The sequence below is a fragment of the Echeneis naucrates genome, chromosome 5 (genome assembly GCF_900963305.1).
Source record: "Echeneis naucrates chromosome 5, fEcheNa1.1, whole genome shotgun sequence".
In the NCBI taxonomy this organism is placed as follows: domain Eukaryota; kingdom Metazoa; phylum Chordata; class Actinopteri; order Carangiformes; family Echeneidae; genus Echeneis; species Echeneis naucrates.
Window position 1 is genome coordinate 20449951 of NC_042515.1, and position 17948 is coordinate 20467898.

The following is a 17948-nucleotide window of genomic DNA, read 5'->3' on the forward strand; positions in this document are numbered from 1 at the left end:
TGCCTTTACCAAGAAGTTGACTTTGTATGAGAACTCAAAGCTCAAACAGAGGTCCTGCCTTGTGGTTGTATGTAAAGTTGCCTTCAAGGCTTTCTGCTTCTCTGAGTGGTTGAAGTTGTGAGAGGGCCTGTTTTAAACTCAAATCTGACTAAGTGTTCAATTTTCCCAAAAGTAACCAAACGTTAGCTGCAAACTCAAGCCATTAAGGATGTGAAGGCAACACACTCTCAATGTACAGGAAATATGTTGACACTATCCCCGTCTTTTTTTGGCCAAATGTAGTTTTGCAGAAGTTTATCACTTGAGGCTGTTGAGCGAACTGTCAGCCCTTCTATTTTATTCATATAGACTCTTTATTTTGACCTGTGTTGAAATGTGTCATGATTGGCAAATTTTTTAAGATTTATGTTGCAACTGGAAAGCGTTTTTGTGTAGTGACCTTTTCCAAATGAGAAGAGCAGTCACAAACCGTAGGTCGGGATTTCCTGTCTCAAACAGAATCATTGAAGATGTTTCCTGATTGTACAGATTTTAAAGAAAAAGAAATCTATCTTCGTGGATTTGGAACTCAGGTCAACATGAAAGTCCAATCTCCCCCCCCCCCCCCCACACACACACAACATAAGGAGGTTAAAAATTGAGAGGATTAGGGCCGCAGGAGCAAAATTTACTTGTCATCTGACTTCAATCTCAGAATACTGAGAATAAAGTCTGACTTTTTTCGGAGAAATTAGTCATGAGTAAAGTCATTTCTTTCGCACGTGAAAAGCGGCTTTAAATTGTGCAGGCGTACAGCAGTGTGTGACGGATCCTTTCATTTGGGAAAGACCAGTGGTCCATTCTGGAAAGACACACCGTTAGCCGGAGGAAACCAGGCTGTCTGAACACAACTCGACTCTGGATGATCCACCTGCTCTAGTCTAGTAGACCGATATTCATTCAAGCGCCGATGCCTTCAGGTGCAAATTTACCATACTCATCCCACTAAAAGCCATCCCTTACAGGATTACAAATAGACGGCAAATTATGGTTTCCGAAATGTGTGGTTTTTAGAGTAACTAATTTCCCACATCGTTGTTACGTCAACACCGGGGTATTCTACCGACATGGTAAAACAGACATTACCAACTGTAAACTAAATGTATACCTCTTTTTTCCACAAACACATCGAACGCAGCACTTTTATGAAGAATCAAAGAGGGTGACAGTGGGATGAGAGATATCCCCATCTTTTGTCATCGTCGGCATACTCCGTTTGATGAGGACTATAAATGTTTGTCTTCTGTTTCTAATGAGCGAATAGCAAATCACACAAGAAAGCATGTACTTGTTCAAAAATAGAAATACTGCTGTGTTGCTTTTCGGCTAGCAGACATGCCAGAACTCAGCCAAATAACTCAACTGTCACAGCTATGTGCAGAAATGTATAGAATAAAAAAAAAATAAAAGAAAGTAAGTTTATTTATTTAAAGAAAGAAAGAAAGAAAAAGAAAATGAAAGGGCATATATTTGAGTGCTTAACCTAACGTAGTTAAGCGAGCTGTGGTGCCCCCTAGAATTTGTCATTGCATTATAATTGTAGTGTCACTTAAATCATAAGCAATTAAGTCAGTAACTAAGATAACATACAATTTATATTTTGGAAAACATGCATTTAATGCAAACGGCGGTGTGTTTTGCTGCTTTCTGCTCTGCAGCCGAGCCCACAGCTCAATCTTTGGAGGATTTTTCTCTTTATCGCCTCGCCTTCTTTTGTCCGTCCACCGCTTCCGTCGGTACTGCTCTGTAGCTAGATAAGTTAGCGCTAACCCGTAAACTCAAGTGTTGCATGCTGCGAGCAGAGTGTCAAGCATCTGGGTAACATTAACCTACTGGTGTGTTTTTAGGCCCACTTCAATGCAAACACATGCAAAGCGGTAACAATACACGGCTAAAGTCAGAGGAGTCATTTTAGCAAAGTGGCACTGCAACCGTGGAGGGGGGGGGGGACGCTGTAGCTGACGGTGGTTATCGCTACTCCGGTGTCCACTTTGAGTGCTTCCTCCCCTGCTGCCTTGCGTAAGTGGTTCTGACATTGCACTGCTGATTGTCAGCGATGGCATCAATACCTGGAATCGAAAACAGATAATCACAGGATCCCCACAAGTGGCACCTGGGGTTAGTTAGTGTTGCTAACATTGTACTTGTCGGCTAACACTTGCTACACTTAAGTGCTAGCTAATTAATTGTTGTGATTGGTTTATATTAACAGAACCTAGCTAGCGATGGCGAAAGGACACACTCGGCCTGTGTTGTAAATACTTTTTGGAAAACAATGACATTGGGTGAAAACAGCAGGTTGTTGTTTGAAGCTAACGCCACATTAACAACATTGAGCTAGGCTAACTGGACATGGTGCACTGGACTTGTGGCCCTTGATCACTGTTTTTAAAAAGGACTCTCATTTCCAGGTTCTGTCATGAAAACCTGAACCATCTGTGTCCCCGACTCATCTGTCAGCTCCAAGCCAAAATACAAGAAGCAGCATCCGCGGACAGCCTGTCTTTTCACCACTTTAAATGACATGCAAGATTAGAGGATATCTTATTTATCTCCACTGTTGCCTGTTTGAAACCTGAACTGGTGCATCAATGAAGGAGGAACCGCTTGAGAATCCCTTCCCTGGCAAGGAGTCCGTGGAAGAAGATGTGGGACAAAGCACTGAGAAACAGAGCAGCAAAGAGGAAAACGCGCCCGAGGAGGCATCAACCCACGAACCTGTGGCACCCTCATACAGTCCTCATGCAGGGACCAACTTCAGCTCTGACCCCGAAGAGGAAAGTCCTGGTGAGGGGAAAGAAGAGACAATGGATGAGACACAGGACTTGTTACATGATGAGGAAATGGATGAGGTAAAGGATGAGACAAAGGGCCTTGGTGGTGAGCCTCCTGTTGACTGGTTCGAGCCCCTTGAGGAGGATGATGATGCCAACAGCGTTGGGAGCTTGGCAGGAGAAAGTGAAAGGAGTGAGAGTGTGGCTGGCAGCGAGAAGGCCTTCAAGAAAATATATCAGTATGTTGAACCTTTTTTTCCTATCTGTGGTCATGATGCATTATTACAGTACTGATCTGTTATGTTTAAATTAGATTAGAATCAGAGTTTAGAGTTTAATCATCACGTGCAAAAGCACAAGAGCCACATTATAACCACCACTAAGAGGCTTCAGTAGAGTGGTGCACACGATATGATGCTGTATAAGATCTGACTTAATTCACTAGGAGGCATGTTTAATGAAAGGAAATAGCTCCAAATTAAAGTACACAAGAAGGATGGTTACAGTTAATAGATTCCTGGAAATAAATATAGTACATATTATATCTAAATAAATGGCTTACCTAAAAGTATTTTTAGTATGTAAAAATACAAAAAAAATTAAATGATATTATTCAGCTACAAAAGAAATATTACTTGTGACCTCAGATTGAGGCAACTTTACACGCACCTGTTGAAATCAATGAAACACATCACGCTATAGCTCATCAGCTTGACATTTTAATGGATGGCCTCTCATGCAGTCTGTTTTGGAACATTCAGTGCATTTTTCCCTTATCATCTTTTAAACACAGACTTCATGTCCCACGCCGGAAGCGATCACATCCTGATGAGGGATGGGAGGAGTGGCCAATACTTGGTAATGGTTGGAAACGCAAAGAAGTTGTTCGCCGTTCAGGAAGCAGTATTGGCCAGAAAGATGTATATTACATGAGGTAAATACTGTTTGGTAGTGAAAATAACTAAATGCTACAGTATGGAGAGCAGAAAATATTTAATTATAAAATTTGGGTCCACAACTGCTATAGTCGTCCAAATCTACCAATAATGTTCAATTTTAAAGTGATTCTAAAAATCTGCTCCCCTCATGTATTTAAACTGAGAAGACACTGCTCACAACAGCTCAAAAGACTTAAGAGTGGATTTTGACAAGTTGTTATGTGAAGTTATCAGCTGAAGGTCACTGTAAAGATCACAATCTCACTGGAGTTTGCAGTTTCCTCCTTTCATTTGAGATGATCTTTGCCAGTTTGTGTACTGGCTTTTGTCTCTAACTTATTAGACAACATGTTGAGACATGAGCCTTAGAATGTTTTTTTTTTTTTTTTTTTTTTTTTTTTCCTCTCTCTCCATGAGTTGTAGCAGACCTGTTGCAACTGTGGAGTTGTACTTGTTGTTGTTTCTGTCCTGCCTTCAGTTCTTGACCAATCACAGCACCAGTATATATCCAATCAGTGGTACCTTCAGTACTGTAGAGAATAAAGCACTATCACATTTCCATAATTTTGCAATGGACTGGTACAGAATTATCACCTGCTGTTATAACATCCATATAAGTTACAGCCGTAGTAGACGAGATTGTTGTAACTTTGTTTCCTCCATAGTCCACAAGGTGATCGTGTGAGAAGCAGAGTAGAACTGGCTTCAGTGCTGGAGGGGATCCTTGACTTGACAAACTTTGAATACAAGTCAGGAAAGTTCTACCATGGCGAAGCACCACCCATAAGAATTAGAAACCGAGTGAAGGTATTTGCCTTTTTTAACACTTGAAACATATTAAGTCTTATATCTTACAGTTTTATATATATATATATTTACTTACTCACTCACTCACCCACCCATCCATCTATCAGAGAAAGGTCCGGGAGCGTTCCTCTTCAGAGTCCAGCTTTGTTGAGAGAGGAGAGGGTGCCGATACACCTGACTCACTCCACAGGCTCACCCCCAACCTGGTACCTAAAAATGTCCATGCCAACCAGATGAGCACATTAGGAACACCAACCCAAGTCTCTCATGATGAAGACCTACCAGTGGAAGATAAAATTAAACTTCCTTTTCCATCATCATCCAAACCGCTCCCGCTCCCCTCAATAAATGGAGAAATTGGGTCAGAAGACAGCATACTGTGAGTCCTTTCTATCATATTTCAATTATTTAATCATATAATGGAAAACTAGTGATATAACTAACAGATGCTTGAGTGTTTCCATTTAATACTAAGGGTCTACATGATCGTGTTTCTCTGCAGGATCTGTGCAAGATGTGGTATTTCCTTCACAGGAACATGGTATGACAAACAAAGAAAAAGGCCTTGTTGTCCCTCCTGTTGGGGTATGTCAGTGTGTGAATTATACAATACAATTTAATATGATGTGAATGTCACACAAAGTAGTGCCAGAAATAGGAAACAAGCCATGGACGTATCAGTACTTCTTACATATATTATCTTATTACAATTTTACTCATCCTACTCTGTTTCCTTTTATTGCAGCAGCTTCGAAGACAAAGGAGCATCCGATGATTCGTTTTAGAAAGGTAAAGCATCGTCTGTGGGCTGGCTGTTAACATGAAAGACTGCATTTCAACCCCTGTAACAAAAGCACACGGTCCACTGGGAACTAAACCATGCCTTCAGTCCTGCAGTGTGTGAATTTGGTGCTGAACATATTTTGGCTGTGTGAAACATTGCTTTTAATCTGGCATGGTGAAAAGGAAACTTTATTTGTATAGCATGTTTTCACACACAGAGGTCATTCAATGTACTTGACAGAAAATATAAGAAGAATTAAAACATAGGTAAAAAACATAATATTTGCAAGAATAAAACTGAATCAAGTCAAACACTTCTTAAGTCAGTGAGGTTGTATATCCTTTTGGGATTTAAAAAAATGAGATAACAAAAGGAAAAGTCATATTGTTCAGCTCCAAGAGGACAAAGTTGTTGTCTTTTTGTGTGTGTGTGTGTGTTTGTTTTTGCAGTTATAGGCACTGGATGTATGGGTTAAATCATGTCTGCCTTTCTCTGCTTGTTCATGTCACCTCCAGTGGATTCCTTGTGGGCAGTGTGTTGGATGCCACAACACACTGAATTGTGGCCAGTGTGCCAACTGCAAGCATGGCCTGCAAAGCCCAGAGTCCCGCAAACGCATATGTCGAAAACGTAGATGTGTGTGTCCCATTCGCAAGGTAAGCTGCCAGGTATCCAGTTGTTGTTTAATTTAATGATCACTATATTACTTTCATACCCAATCCTTCCAATTCTGTGTGGTTTGTCAGGGCCCAGGAAGTGGAGGCTTCCTGCTGCAGAAGCCCTATAATGAAATTTCTGAAACCTTTGATGACACATCCATGAGTTTACAGGTAAGAAAAGCATTACATATATACTGTAATTGTGGTAATTGAATTCACGCTAGGTTCTGTATGGCATCTCTCCAAAAAGACAATGTGATGCATATTTAGAGACATGGGGTATGATACAATGCAGGGACAATAGATTTTTAAAATGGAATGATTTGTTTTTTTGGGATTCAGTAAGATTTGATACAATTTGGTTAAATACTACTTGATGAGATATGATACAATCTGATACAATTCCTTGTTTAAAGTGGCGAGGAATCATTGGACAGTATGCATGGTTCGTTTGAGCTGTATTCCGAGCTAAGCCATGATCCTATAATCAAATGCGAAGTTGACCCTATTTGCTTGAGAACTCAAACGCAATTCCGCCATTTGGCCATCGGACGCAGCCATACTGGAACAAGCTAGGCAGTGACGTCACGGGCATTGCATTCCGGCTGGCTAGTTTGTAAACTAGCGTTCGGCTGCATTGTAGCTACTAACCTGTTGATACTGCTGGTTACACAGCCTGTCACCATGGAGGACGTCGTCAGTGATAAAAATGAGGCACCCACGGAAACTTGGAACCGCGGAGGATCATTTTGTATCGTCCCCGGATGCTCAAATGCATATTACAGAGTGAAAGTCAGCGGGAAGGTGGTTCATTTTCACCAACTTCCAATGACTAAACCTGAGGTGCTGCGCCGCTGGCTAGCTGCGCTCAAACGCAAAGATCCACCCGTTGGACCTGGACGGCGAGTCTGCAGCGACCACTTCATTCCCTCAAATTATGTTGTTGAAGGAGCATTTCAAGAGGATGGGAGCTTTGTTCAGAGGATCACTAATCGACTGAAGCCTGACGCCGTCCCGTCAGTCTTCGATTTCAGTGGCTACAGTGCAGGGGAAACGGATAGACCAGCACAGGCAGCAGCCAACTCAGCGTCAGCCGTCCTCCAGAGGGAAAGAGCTCAGAGACGCGCTTGTGCGAAAGAGCGAGAGGTAACGTTAGCTAGCTAGCTAGACAGTTAGGGGTCCAAGCGAAGCTGGAACCCTGTGCTTTTTGCTCGGATTATTGTTCCGTCGCTTTTCTCTGCCCGTAAAACCCCGAAAGTACATCGAAAAGTCAGGGATTGTAGAGGGTCAAGTCCTGAGCAATTGTGTACAAGATGGTGTACATATGTCACATGACCTGGCAGCCATTTTGGATTAAAGTTGCCATTTTCAAAAGGTCAGGCCCCTGGGGGGCCCCTTTGATGAAAAGTCACGAAACTTGGTATGCAGGTTCCCCTCATCACAGGGAAGGAATATGCCTCTTGGACCATAAACATCCGCCTAATTGAATTTGGAACAAATTTTCATAATGACGATATGAGCAAAAACTACACCTTCTCCAAAATGGTTCGGCCGATCGGCATGAAATTCAAAACACATCATTTTGAGCTAAATCCCGACCTAAAGAATATAGCACATCAAAAAAAAAAAACAAAACATAGCAACCACAAGTCAATGAATTTGCTTCCTTAACTTATTAATTTGCAAATTAGCCCAAAATCATTCACTGTGTCAATCGTTCTGAAATTTCGTCTGCAAACACACACTCCACAAACACTTGAACACACCCATTTTAAACCTGTTTTTAACATATGAAGAAAATACTTAAAAACAATCTTCTCATAAATCGTAATTTCAGTTGATGCAAATTTTCACTTATTGGGCCTTTTCTTTATGCTCTATTTAAATTGTGAAGGAATACTGGCAATGTCAAATAACAGACATATGTGTCAATCAGATTGCAATGGTGATATAGTTTCTTAGAGATCTAATACTTTTTTTTACAAAACTTGGTATGTAACATTCTTACTCTGACCTCTGTCTAATGCTACTTAACATTGTTTCCTGTCCTCCACTTGACTATTGTAGACATGATCAGAAGTGATTTTTTTTTTCTGTGAGCATTACATTTAAATAGGTTTAAGTAGTTAATCAGACTGTATATTTGTTCATGGAGCAGTTCACTTACAGCTCCAAAAGTAGTAACATTGCATCATAATATTAATGAACTTAGTAAGATTGTAGTGCTTATATTACTACTATGAAAATGTCTAATCGAAAAATTTCTAATGTAATATATATGTAGGCTCTACCATATTGATGAATGAAGATAAAATTTTTTAATATATATAAGAAGACCTGAAATGCTTTGCAGAAGCAAATAAGTTACTGGAGATGTTACAGTAGTTATAGTGTTTATTACAATGCTGACACATACATAGTTCAATTAAGGAAAGAGAGTTTGTTTGTTTACAGGAAATATGTCATTAAATTAAATAACAAAAATACTTAATAATTAAAATAAAGTGTGAGTCAGTAATACACTGGTAGCTCTTTGGTCAGGATGCTGAGGTGGCCAGAGATTGAACAGAGTGGCAAGGCCACCACTCATGGCCCCTCTGGGCAGGTAGATGAAGCAGGCATTGGTGGAACCTGTGGACATGGCAATATGGTAACTCCTTGATCCCCTTGACAAGATGCTGGTGCAAGCACTGATGGGTCCTCTGCATAAGACAATTGGATGTTAGCTGGTTGGCCCGCTGGGCAGGGTGACCAAGTGACCACTGGTGAGCCACGTGGGCAGGATGGTGAAGTGACCACTGTTGGGCATGGCATCATGACCACCATTAGGTTTGTGATAACTGAGGGTTATCTTGCATGTATAGCATATTGTTAGACCTCCAGAGCATTTCTACTGAATTAGGATCTGAACTTTCCTGTAACCCTCTATTACTTTTGGGCAGAGGGGGTTGTTGATTTATTTCAGTGTTTTGGCTCAATAACCAGTGCTAAGATACATTTTTGATTCCGTTTCAGTTTTTTGATAGGCAGAAGCCATGAGGTTCTACTGTTTTAAAGTTAGTGTTTGTTTTTTGGCAAACATGACCTCTGGCATTGCAAATGATTCATTTGGCCACTGAGCAATGTAGCAGCATTCCACTTCTTCATACAGGTATACTTCAATTGTGCATTTAATATTCTTTTATGAGTGCAGGGGTTTCACCTTTCCAGATGTCCTATGTAGGCTTTTTGTTAAGTGTCTTTGAAACAGTTGATTCATACCTTTGCCTGTTGCAAGAGTGTCTTATTAATTCCTTGATATTACTATGGCATTCTTGTAAATGTATTTGAGCATCTTTATGTTAGCTTTATGGTTGAATTTTCAGGGACATACAGTCCTAGTCAGGTTTGGAAAAGTCTGGAAATTTGTCTATTTATGATTATTGATTGGACTGTGGAATGATTGATTTCAAGTAGTTTGTATGATGGATGGATGGATGAATGCTAGGAAATGCAGAGTAAACAGTTTGGTAAATGTCTAGAGAACTACTATAAATTATGAATAGTAATATACTGTTTATTGTTTATCCATTTTGTTGATAACTGCTTGGTTTTATCCAACTAATTCTGAACACAAGAGAACAATGCATGGGAACAATAGACTGCCCAAATGTTTTGGATATCATCTGGAATTCTGCTGAGTAGTTTTACTATTGACAGTGCTTTTTCTGGCTTATCGTAGCCTATTCTTAAATGCTAAGCAATGGTCATGTCTCTGCTTTCTCTCCTGAGTGTTCCCTTGGTGGCTGACCATTCCATTTGCATCATTGCCCAACGTAAACAGATATGGCATTGCGCTAGTTGACAAATGTGATGCAAACTGACATAACAAACTGTATTTTTTTGGTTGAAAAGGCTTTCTCTTATAATGTAATATTTCATGTTTTATATCTAAATATCAAATTAAGGCTATGATTGTTTATTTCTCATAATTCATCTCCTCTAACCTCTCCACTATAAAAAAAATACTATAAATGTGGCGTTGCTTACCTGCGAATAGATTGATCAAAGACCAAGGAAAAAGTATTTTATTTCAGAAATTCAGGAATTATTTCAGAAAAGTGTTCTATTTTAGTTTAACATTGGGCTCTGCGATATGGATATATATATTTCCTTCTGAAAAACAGACTGTAAAGTTCAATTTCCAAATGGGGTTTAAGTGCCAAAAGCTCTTCCCAGTCGTGCGTTGTTGTGTTTGAGCACTTCGCTCAACTTTCATCTGGTAAAGGCCGAAGTATAGGAGCCAAGGGGGAGTGTCAACAGTGGAAGTAAAGAAAACTGAGGAAACCAATTTTCTTAAAAAAAACCAAACAAACAAACATTACTCATAAACTATAAATTGAAATGCTGGCCAACCGTACTATAACATACTGCATTTAAAGAAAACCAAGAAGGTCACTCTGACAGTGAAAACTGATTGTATGTTGCATTGAGCGCTAACTGATGTGGGACTCTCGTGAGAATTGAGTGCGTGCATGCGTGTCTGTGTGAGAGAGCGAGCGAGCGAACGAACAAATGAACACACCCTGTGGATACTAAACCGACAGGGTTCTGCATCACAACAATTTCCACCCGATTCCTAATTCTGTGGGCAGCCATCGGCTACATTCAGACTGATCCAGGGGGCCGTGTACCCATAGATGACCTGGCTGATGATTGAATTAGCTTGTCTGTTACACTTCTAATGAGCTGCTTACAGTTTTTGTCAGTCAAACGTGGTGGAAAGTGGTGTCACAAAATTAGCAGGAGTCCCCACACTAAAATTCACAGGTGCAAACCTACAAAGAGGTGACTTAGCTATGAATGGGTAAATGACAATGACTAAAGAACCCCAAAACAAATGGCCATTAATAATCAGCAGGGTGTGTTTAAATATTTTATATTTCACATGGAAACAAGGAAAGTTTTATTTTTGAGGCAGACATTATGTTCAAATGAATCAAAAAGGAAACATCACGTCAAAGTACATAGTTATTTTCTTTAAGAGTCAAGATACACTGATGAGAACTGCTTCACATTGTTAATGACCAAAAAACTGTTGTGAAGTTTCATCAATCCATCCATATTTGCTTAAAAAAAAAAAGAAAAAGCACAGCTCTTAATTTGGGTGTCATGAATAAAAAAAACAAAGATTAAAACGAATATAACCACCGCCTGTCATTTATCTTTCAGTTTCAATAATCGAGCATAAGAATAGTGATTGATTCGCAGCTACCCTGTAATTAATCATATTTAAAGTTTTTAATGGATTGACAGCCCAACAATACAAACATTTCCTTTCACATTTGAACAGCCTAATAATATTGAAAACAATGATCATTTTCGTCATAGTTGCAATTTAAAAGTTTGATTGTCCATGTTTAAATACAAACTGTGCACTGTTATGAGTTTTTTCCAATGGTGATAGAGTAATAAAATTAAAAGTAATTACATTTTTAACATGTACATTCTTTTATTTAACAGAGTGAAGCTGCAGACTCACAGGTAGGTTTTTGTGATGTGATGTCAAACAGACCAGTATTTATACTACCTAGTATTACTGATTGACTATAACTAACAATGCTCTTCACACTGATATTGTTTCATGCACGCAGCACCTCAGCTTCAAAAGCAGTGACACAGAGAACTACACTCTCAATCTGGATGTTGAGGATGAGGAAGACCTATCAACTGATGATGATGATGATGTGAGTGGGTTTTTTCTTTTTCTTTTTTTTTTGGGGGGGGGGTCATATCATAGATGCAGGACAAAAGACTATAATCAACATTCTACCATTTGTTCACTTATTTGTTGTAAGATGCCCAAATTCCTTTGTTGTTCTTATTTTTAGTGGCATAAGAAGCGGAAGCGACGGTCCTGTGGAGAATGTAAAGCTTGTCTCTGCAGGAAAGACTGTGGCACGTGTGATTTCTGTATAGACAAACCCAAGTTCGGAGGGAGTAACAAAAAGAGGCAAAAGTGTCGACTGAGGCAATGTCAGAGACAGGCAATGGTAAAAATCACAATGACCTTCAAGGGATTACTTGTTTATTACAGCAATGAGGCAATAGTGTTGGACTTAAATCTCTCTGTGCTTGTATTTGATAGAGACACTTGCTGCCTTCCCAGATGGGACAAGGAGAATATGGACCTGATGGTACAATGCTCCCGGGCAGGCCCAGACCTCACTACACATATAGTCGCAAGTCAGGTTTAAAGAAAAACAAAACGCCACAAGTTAGTTTAGACTTCACTGACAATGAAGATGATGACAGTAACTTACAAGCAGTAAGTTCACAACACCTTTGTTGTTCAAGTCTTTTTTCTTGAAGTGAATACTTTTTTTTTTTTTTTTTAAGAAAAGTGTTCCACTGCAGACAAAACATTTGATAAAAGGTTAATTTACTCCCCTTTTGCTGTTTTAGATGAGTTGGGGCTCAGAGCCTGTCGGTGGTAGCAAATACAATGACATGAATGTGAGGAACCACCAATCGTCTATGCAGGTTTGAAGACTTTTTGAAGATTCTTTTCTGCACATTTTTGTCAGCTGATGTTAATCTCCAAACAAAACAGGATGTTAACTGAATTTTGTCTATCAGCAGTTGAATTATTCAAATTTTGGACAAAGGAATGGACTGCCCGACAGAGTCCAGCACATCAGCTTCCATAACAACTGTCAGCCAGTAAGTTTACAACCATCCTCTCCTGATTTGGTAATAATACATCTTTTTTTCCTCCATTAGGAAAACACACGTGTATCTATTACATTCAGGAGCCTTTTTCTTGTGTTGTCTCACAGCACCGATTAAGATATTGTCTGTTCCCTGGCTGATGGCGAACAAATTATTGCTGTACAATGCTTAATTGCATTAGCCCTGATTGATCATAAGCCATCGTGGCTGTCTGTTTACAGTTCCCCTCACAAATGCCTCTGGCCTGTTGTCCATTTCCTTATATATCTTCTGTCATGCTGTTCTTTGGCCTGTGGCTCAGGCTCTGCTCAGTGATTCCAGGCCTGGATCCAAGCTCAGACCAGTTTTTTTTAACCTGTGTACAGGGATACCATCTGCATCGCTTCAGCCTTCAATTCACAGCTGATGAAGCTTTTTGTATTAAGTGTGGTTGTGTAAATTTCTGATGTCTTGCCTCAAGTTGGAGAATATGGAGTAACACAGGGATTTTTTTTTTTTTTTTTAAAGGACATTTTTGCCTTCATTGAACAGTTTGGCAGCACAGATACAGGGAACATAGAAAGACAGAGAGGGATATGACAAGTGAAAATGGCCCATGGGATGTTGCAGTTATATGGCATGCATCTTATCCACTTGGCACCAGGCCACCTACAAAGATAATTTGATATCGTTGTAATGGATACATATCGCTGCCAAGCTGTTTCTACTTGTCACCCCTCCCTTCTTGGCTGTCCTTCAGTTTGTTCTTGTGGTCACTTGTTTTGCCTTTCACTTGATAGCATGAAAATGTTTGATCCTCCAAAATACATTACCAGCCCTTTAGCATTAAGACACTTATTTGAAACTTACCTGTATAAAGTAAGAGTAAGAAAGAGAGCGGGCAGATTTTGTTTGCTTCTCATTTGAGCAGGTTGTTGCCGTTATTTTTCCAAGTAATATAACCCTAAGATAAAAAAGATGGTAATTTGTACTGTCAAACAGCACAAATTACCATCTCTTACAAACAGGAATCTGAATAAATATAAGGAAAACACTACACAGATGCACTGGTTGATGCAGTTATCCAGTTTACATGTAGCAAGTTTAAAGGGCTTCATAGGCCCAGCTGATTCACAGGTTCTTTTTTGTGTGTTTGTTTTTGTTTTATTTTTTCAAGATAAGAAAGCTCTAAATCATTGTTGTGGCTGAGATGGCAGCAGCTTCAGAAACAAACATGCTCAGACAATTATCTACCACCACTATCAAAACACTGACTGGATTTTATTTTGACTTCTTTCTCACATGTTCCACTTTTGCAAATACAAAACTACAGTGTTTGTTGTTAGGTTTTGTTAGTATTCAAAGAATTAGCTAGTAGTAGTTGCATCAATTACAATGTCGTCAATTTAGATGAAAGAAATATAAAGACACTTTGTTTGGTGATTTTAAATTGTAGGAACATTTTATGCTAAAAATTTTTATGCTACATAATAAAAAATTGAATCTTAAACCTATTTCAGGCTGATAAGACCAAACTTACTTTCTGCCCAGCAGCCAGTAAATCACTTTAAATCATCTTGATCTTTTTTAGCTCTTTATTTCCTTTCTGCCCTAACCATGGGCTAATGGTGACCACTTGAATCCAGCCTTCCCACAGACTTCATGAAAAAGGCATGCACGTGTCAGTTACTTTTGTGTTTCTGTAATGGGCCACTAGTTCTATATATTGGCCATGTCAGCAACCTGTTATCTAGTTGCTATCATCCACACAAACTGTTTTTGTTTTGTTTTTTATTTCATGCAAGATATCAAATGACTATCAGCTCACGAAGCTGTACAGCTAGTGCATAGCTTGTGCACTTGTACTGTGAGCTCAGTGAGTCAGCACCAAACCAAAGTTTGTTTTCACACACTGGTGGTGTGGTTACCTCCCACTGTAAAAGGTTAGGTTGCTTTTAGAAGGTTTTATTTATTGTAAGATATGACACATGGTTTCTTCCTGATTGGACACAATCAGTAGATACATTTAATGTCTTATGCTTCAGTTCAAAGCTGATTTCATACAGTTTGATGCAGTTGTGATTCAATTTTACTTCATTTTAGTTTGATTCTAATTTGATATTTTCAATCATGTGTGAATTACAGATTACAAGTAAAAAGTTATCTCATGATTTCATGCTTATGGATCCAGGAGCAGCTAAGCAGATGGGATGCAGAGAGACTGCCAGCAGGCAGAGACGGTCCAAAGCATGGTGAAGAAGAGGATGAGGAAGAGGAGGAGGAGTTGCCCATGGTAAGAGTCATAGCTTCTTTGAGTTTGTCCTGTGATTAATGACAGAGCCCTGTCACATGATGGGTATTTTGTTTCACTTTTATTGTTTGCAGATCACACAGATCTTCAGTTTGGCCGATAACCCAACAGGGAGCGGTGCGGATGGAGAAAACCAACTAATGAAACTGCTGCACTCTCTGCGCTCATCCGTCCTGCCAATTCTATGGTATGCCATAATGGTGGAGGGCCCGCAGCTGCAGCTCATCCAGTGTTCGAAGCAGTCCAGCATGGCCGACACTATGGTGTTGATTGACCCAGGGTTCTGTTATCAAGTCACTGTCCAAAAGCAGCCACTACTGCCCACCCACCCACTCTACGACAACTACCCACAACGCTTAACCTCAGTAACTGAGGTGGTCAATCTGCTTTTGGGCCTGGAGAAATACATTGTTTGCCAGGGCTTGCCCCCTAAACAGCCAGTACTTCATAGAGACCCAATCATACTCGAGCGGGCATCAACGTGCGATTTCTTGGTAAAGAGGAATGTGACTATCTGTTTTAATTGCAGAGCATTGCAAGGACTTTAACTCAAGCACACACAGAACAAAATCTTGATATAAGGACATTGGAAACCGCAGATTAATTGGTGCAACTTTGTACCGTAAATTTCTGTTTCAGAAATTTTTAGTTTTAGGTAGTAATATATTTGACATTCTACAGCTTTACCTCTGGACTGTAATAGCTTAATTTGATCAATTGAAGAATCACCAAAGGTACTCAAGGAGTTCTGACAGTACGAACCAGCTGTGGTTCTTCTGTTGTTGGTTGGGGCCTTCTTTCATGACTGTTATGTCAGAGTTGGGGCTGTGTGATGAGTACGTTGAGCTGATTTCCATGTACAAGCTACATTCTTACTAAAGGAATACATTTCATGTAACCTCAAATTTTCGCTCTAAGCCCAACAATAGAACGACAATTCCATGTCATCATTGAAGCCACCTATCCCTTCACCAGTAGCGCCTGCCATCAGGACGCTGACTTGACACCTGTGTACTGTGCGCCACATTTAACAAAAATAAAAGGAAAACTCTAGTTTATATACACAAAATAAATTTGGATCTTGCACATATGGAATTTTTTCTGGACATTAAATGATTGAGGGACACTCTTATTTTCTTCTTGCTAATTTAATAATGGTTGAATTGATGCATTTGGATCCATCAGACATCAGAGTTCTGACACACTGTATGAGCAATCCATGCACCAAATTGTCTATTATTTCCTGTCCACTATAAGTATATTCTGACTAAAAGGAGAAGCTGAAGTATGCCTTGTATACCATGCTCTGATTTCATCAGACAGATTAAAGTGCCCATAAAAAACACATCACACCTCATGTGAACCACTTTCAAGCTTTTCATTGCCCATTGATTGGTTCCAGAGGTCACAACAAGTGTTTTAACATAAATACAACAAAGATGCATAAAATTAGCTATTGAGAAAGTTAACAGCATATTCAGTGCACTCAATATCTTGTGGAACACAAAGGTGAGCTCATAATGAACAGTGTGGCTCCGTGGCTGAGAATGGAGAGTTTGTTCAGAGAATAGTTGTTAAAAGTTGCTTTATCTTGAAATGCAAAGAAAAAGCCACAAAAACACTCTTGACATCTGAGGAAGTGGTTGCCTGTGGACATGTGTGAGACTGAAAGCAAGTTCAAGGGTCTCCCCTGGTCTCCTGAAGGTCTCCTGAAAATCAGACATTGGATCTTTCAAAAGGTTCCCTTCCTTTTTATTGCAAAGATCAATACTCGTTTCTATGTTGGCAGCATGGCATCACTGTTTCAGCTTGTAAGCAATTTGTGTTAAATACAGTGTTTGTAATCATGTAACATGATTAAAGAAAGGTGCCCCAATGCCATAAAGCTGATACAACTAAGAAACATTTTTACTTAATAAATTAGATAAATTCTAAACCGAAAGCCGGTCATCAAGAGTTTTTGGGCACTAGAGGCTGTTACTGAGACAGGCTGGCTTTGAATGGCTGTCATAACATCAGAAATTTGCAGAATCTTTTAAATGATATCTGGTGAAAGCGGTTGTGTAGTCTCGAGTCATTCTGGCCTTGAGTCTTAATGGTAGTTCTTATTGTAATTTTTATTTTTTTTTTTCTCCAAAATCTTTTTTTTTTTTTTTTTTTTACCACAATCCTAAAATGTGTAATAAATTGATTCCCTCAAATCTTTATAATGTGAAAAAAGTATGCATTCTTAACATATGTCAACATTTATTTTTCTTATCCTGGTTTTCTTGAGTAAGTGGAATGTCTTGGACCTGTTGATATTTTTTTTTTAACTATTGTTATTCAGTTGTTGAATTAAAAGATGTTTAAATAAATGAAAGAGATGGTTTAGTTCCTCTCTTTGTGAAGGCAGTGTGAAAGCAAAACTACTGTTGCTAACCCCATTTTTATTAGACTGATCAAATCTGTCTGACAGCACATCTGAAACATCCCGAGGACCTGTGGGGGATCATGGCCCATGTTTGAAGTGAAGTCTCTGTGATGCACTGTAGTTGACATTTACTGGCTTGTTATGTTGATAAAGACATCTGCTGTGCATTGATGTTGTACAGCTCCCTCTCAGTGTAAGAAGTGCTTTCCGTTTTGTTGGGAAATGAAAACTGGTGTCCATTTCACTGTTATTTTCTGATTTATGTTCTTGGGTTGTCTATTCATGAATGTCAGCATGTGTGAGGAACAAAGATATTTTTATTTATTTATTCTCAATTAAAAAATAGACGTTTCATTACTCAGATGTAAATGTTTCCGTTAGTAACAAAATTAATTTGAATTGTTTTCTTTTCTAGACACATGAATGCACCTTCTTCAAATATAATCTATAGAAACGATGGGGGGAGGCGTCATCATTGTGCGTGTGAGATGGCACATCTGGACAACAACGTGTGTGTGACTGGATGAAAGTGT

At 39.3% G+C, this 17948-nt stretch overlaps 1 protein-coding gene across 3 annotated transcripts; it reads left to right on the plus strand.

Moving 5' to 3' along the window:
- Window positions 1-1788: 1788 nt before the first annotated feature.
- On the plus strand, window positions 1789-17093 carry mbd1b (methyl-CpG binding domain protein 1b). 3 transcript variants are annotated; one of them, XM_029502141.1, is made up of 17 exons: window positions 1789-2058; window positions 2451-3052; window positions 3607-3747; window positions 4417-4558; window positions 4666-4937; window positions 5061-5143; window positions 5304-5347; window positions 5858-5998; window positions 6089-6172; window positions 11504-11524; window positions 11635-11727; window positions 11872-12033; window positions 12129-12308; window positions 12446-12523; window positions 12620-12703; window positions 14883-14984; window positions 15077-17093. In XM_029502141.1, exons 2-17 carry the CDS (start codon window positions 2631-2633, stop codon window positions 15548-15550), a joined length of 2523 nt encoding a protein of 840 aa, XP_029358001.1. In that variant the 5' UTR covers window positions 1789-2058; window positions 2451-2630; the 3' UTR covers window positions 15551-17093. The 3 variants fall into 3 exon arrangements, with proteins under 3 accessions (XP_029358001.1, XP_029358003.1, XP_029358002.1); XM_029502143.1 differs by having other exon boundaries at window positions 12623-12703; XM_029502142.1 differs by having other exon boundaries at window positions 5307-5347.
- Window positions 17094-17948: the final 855 nt, after the last annotated feature.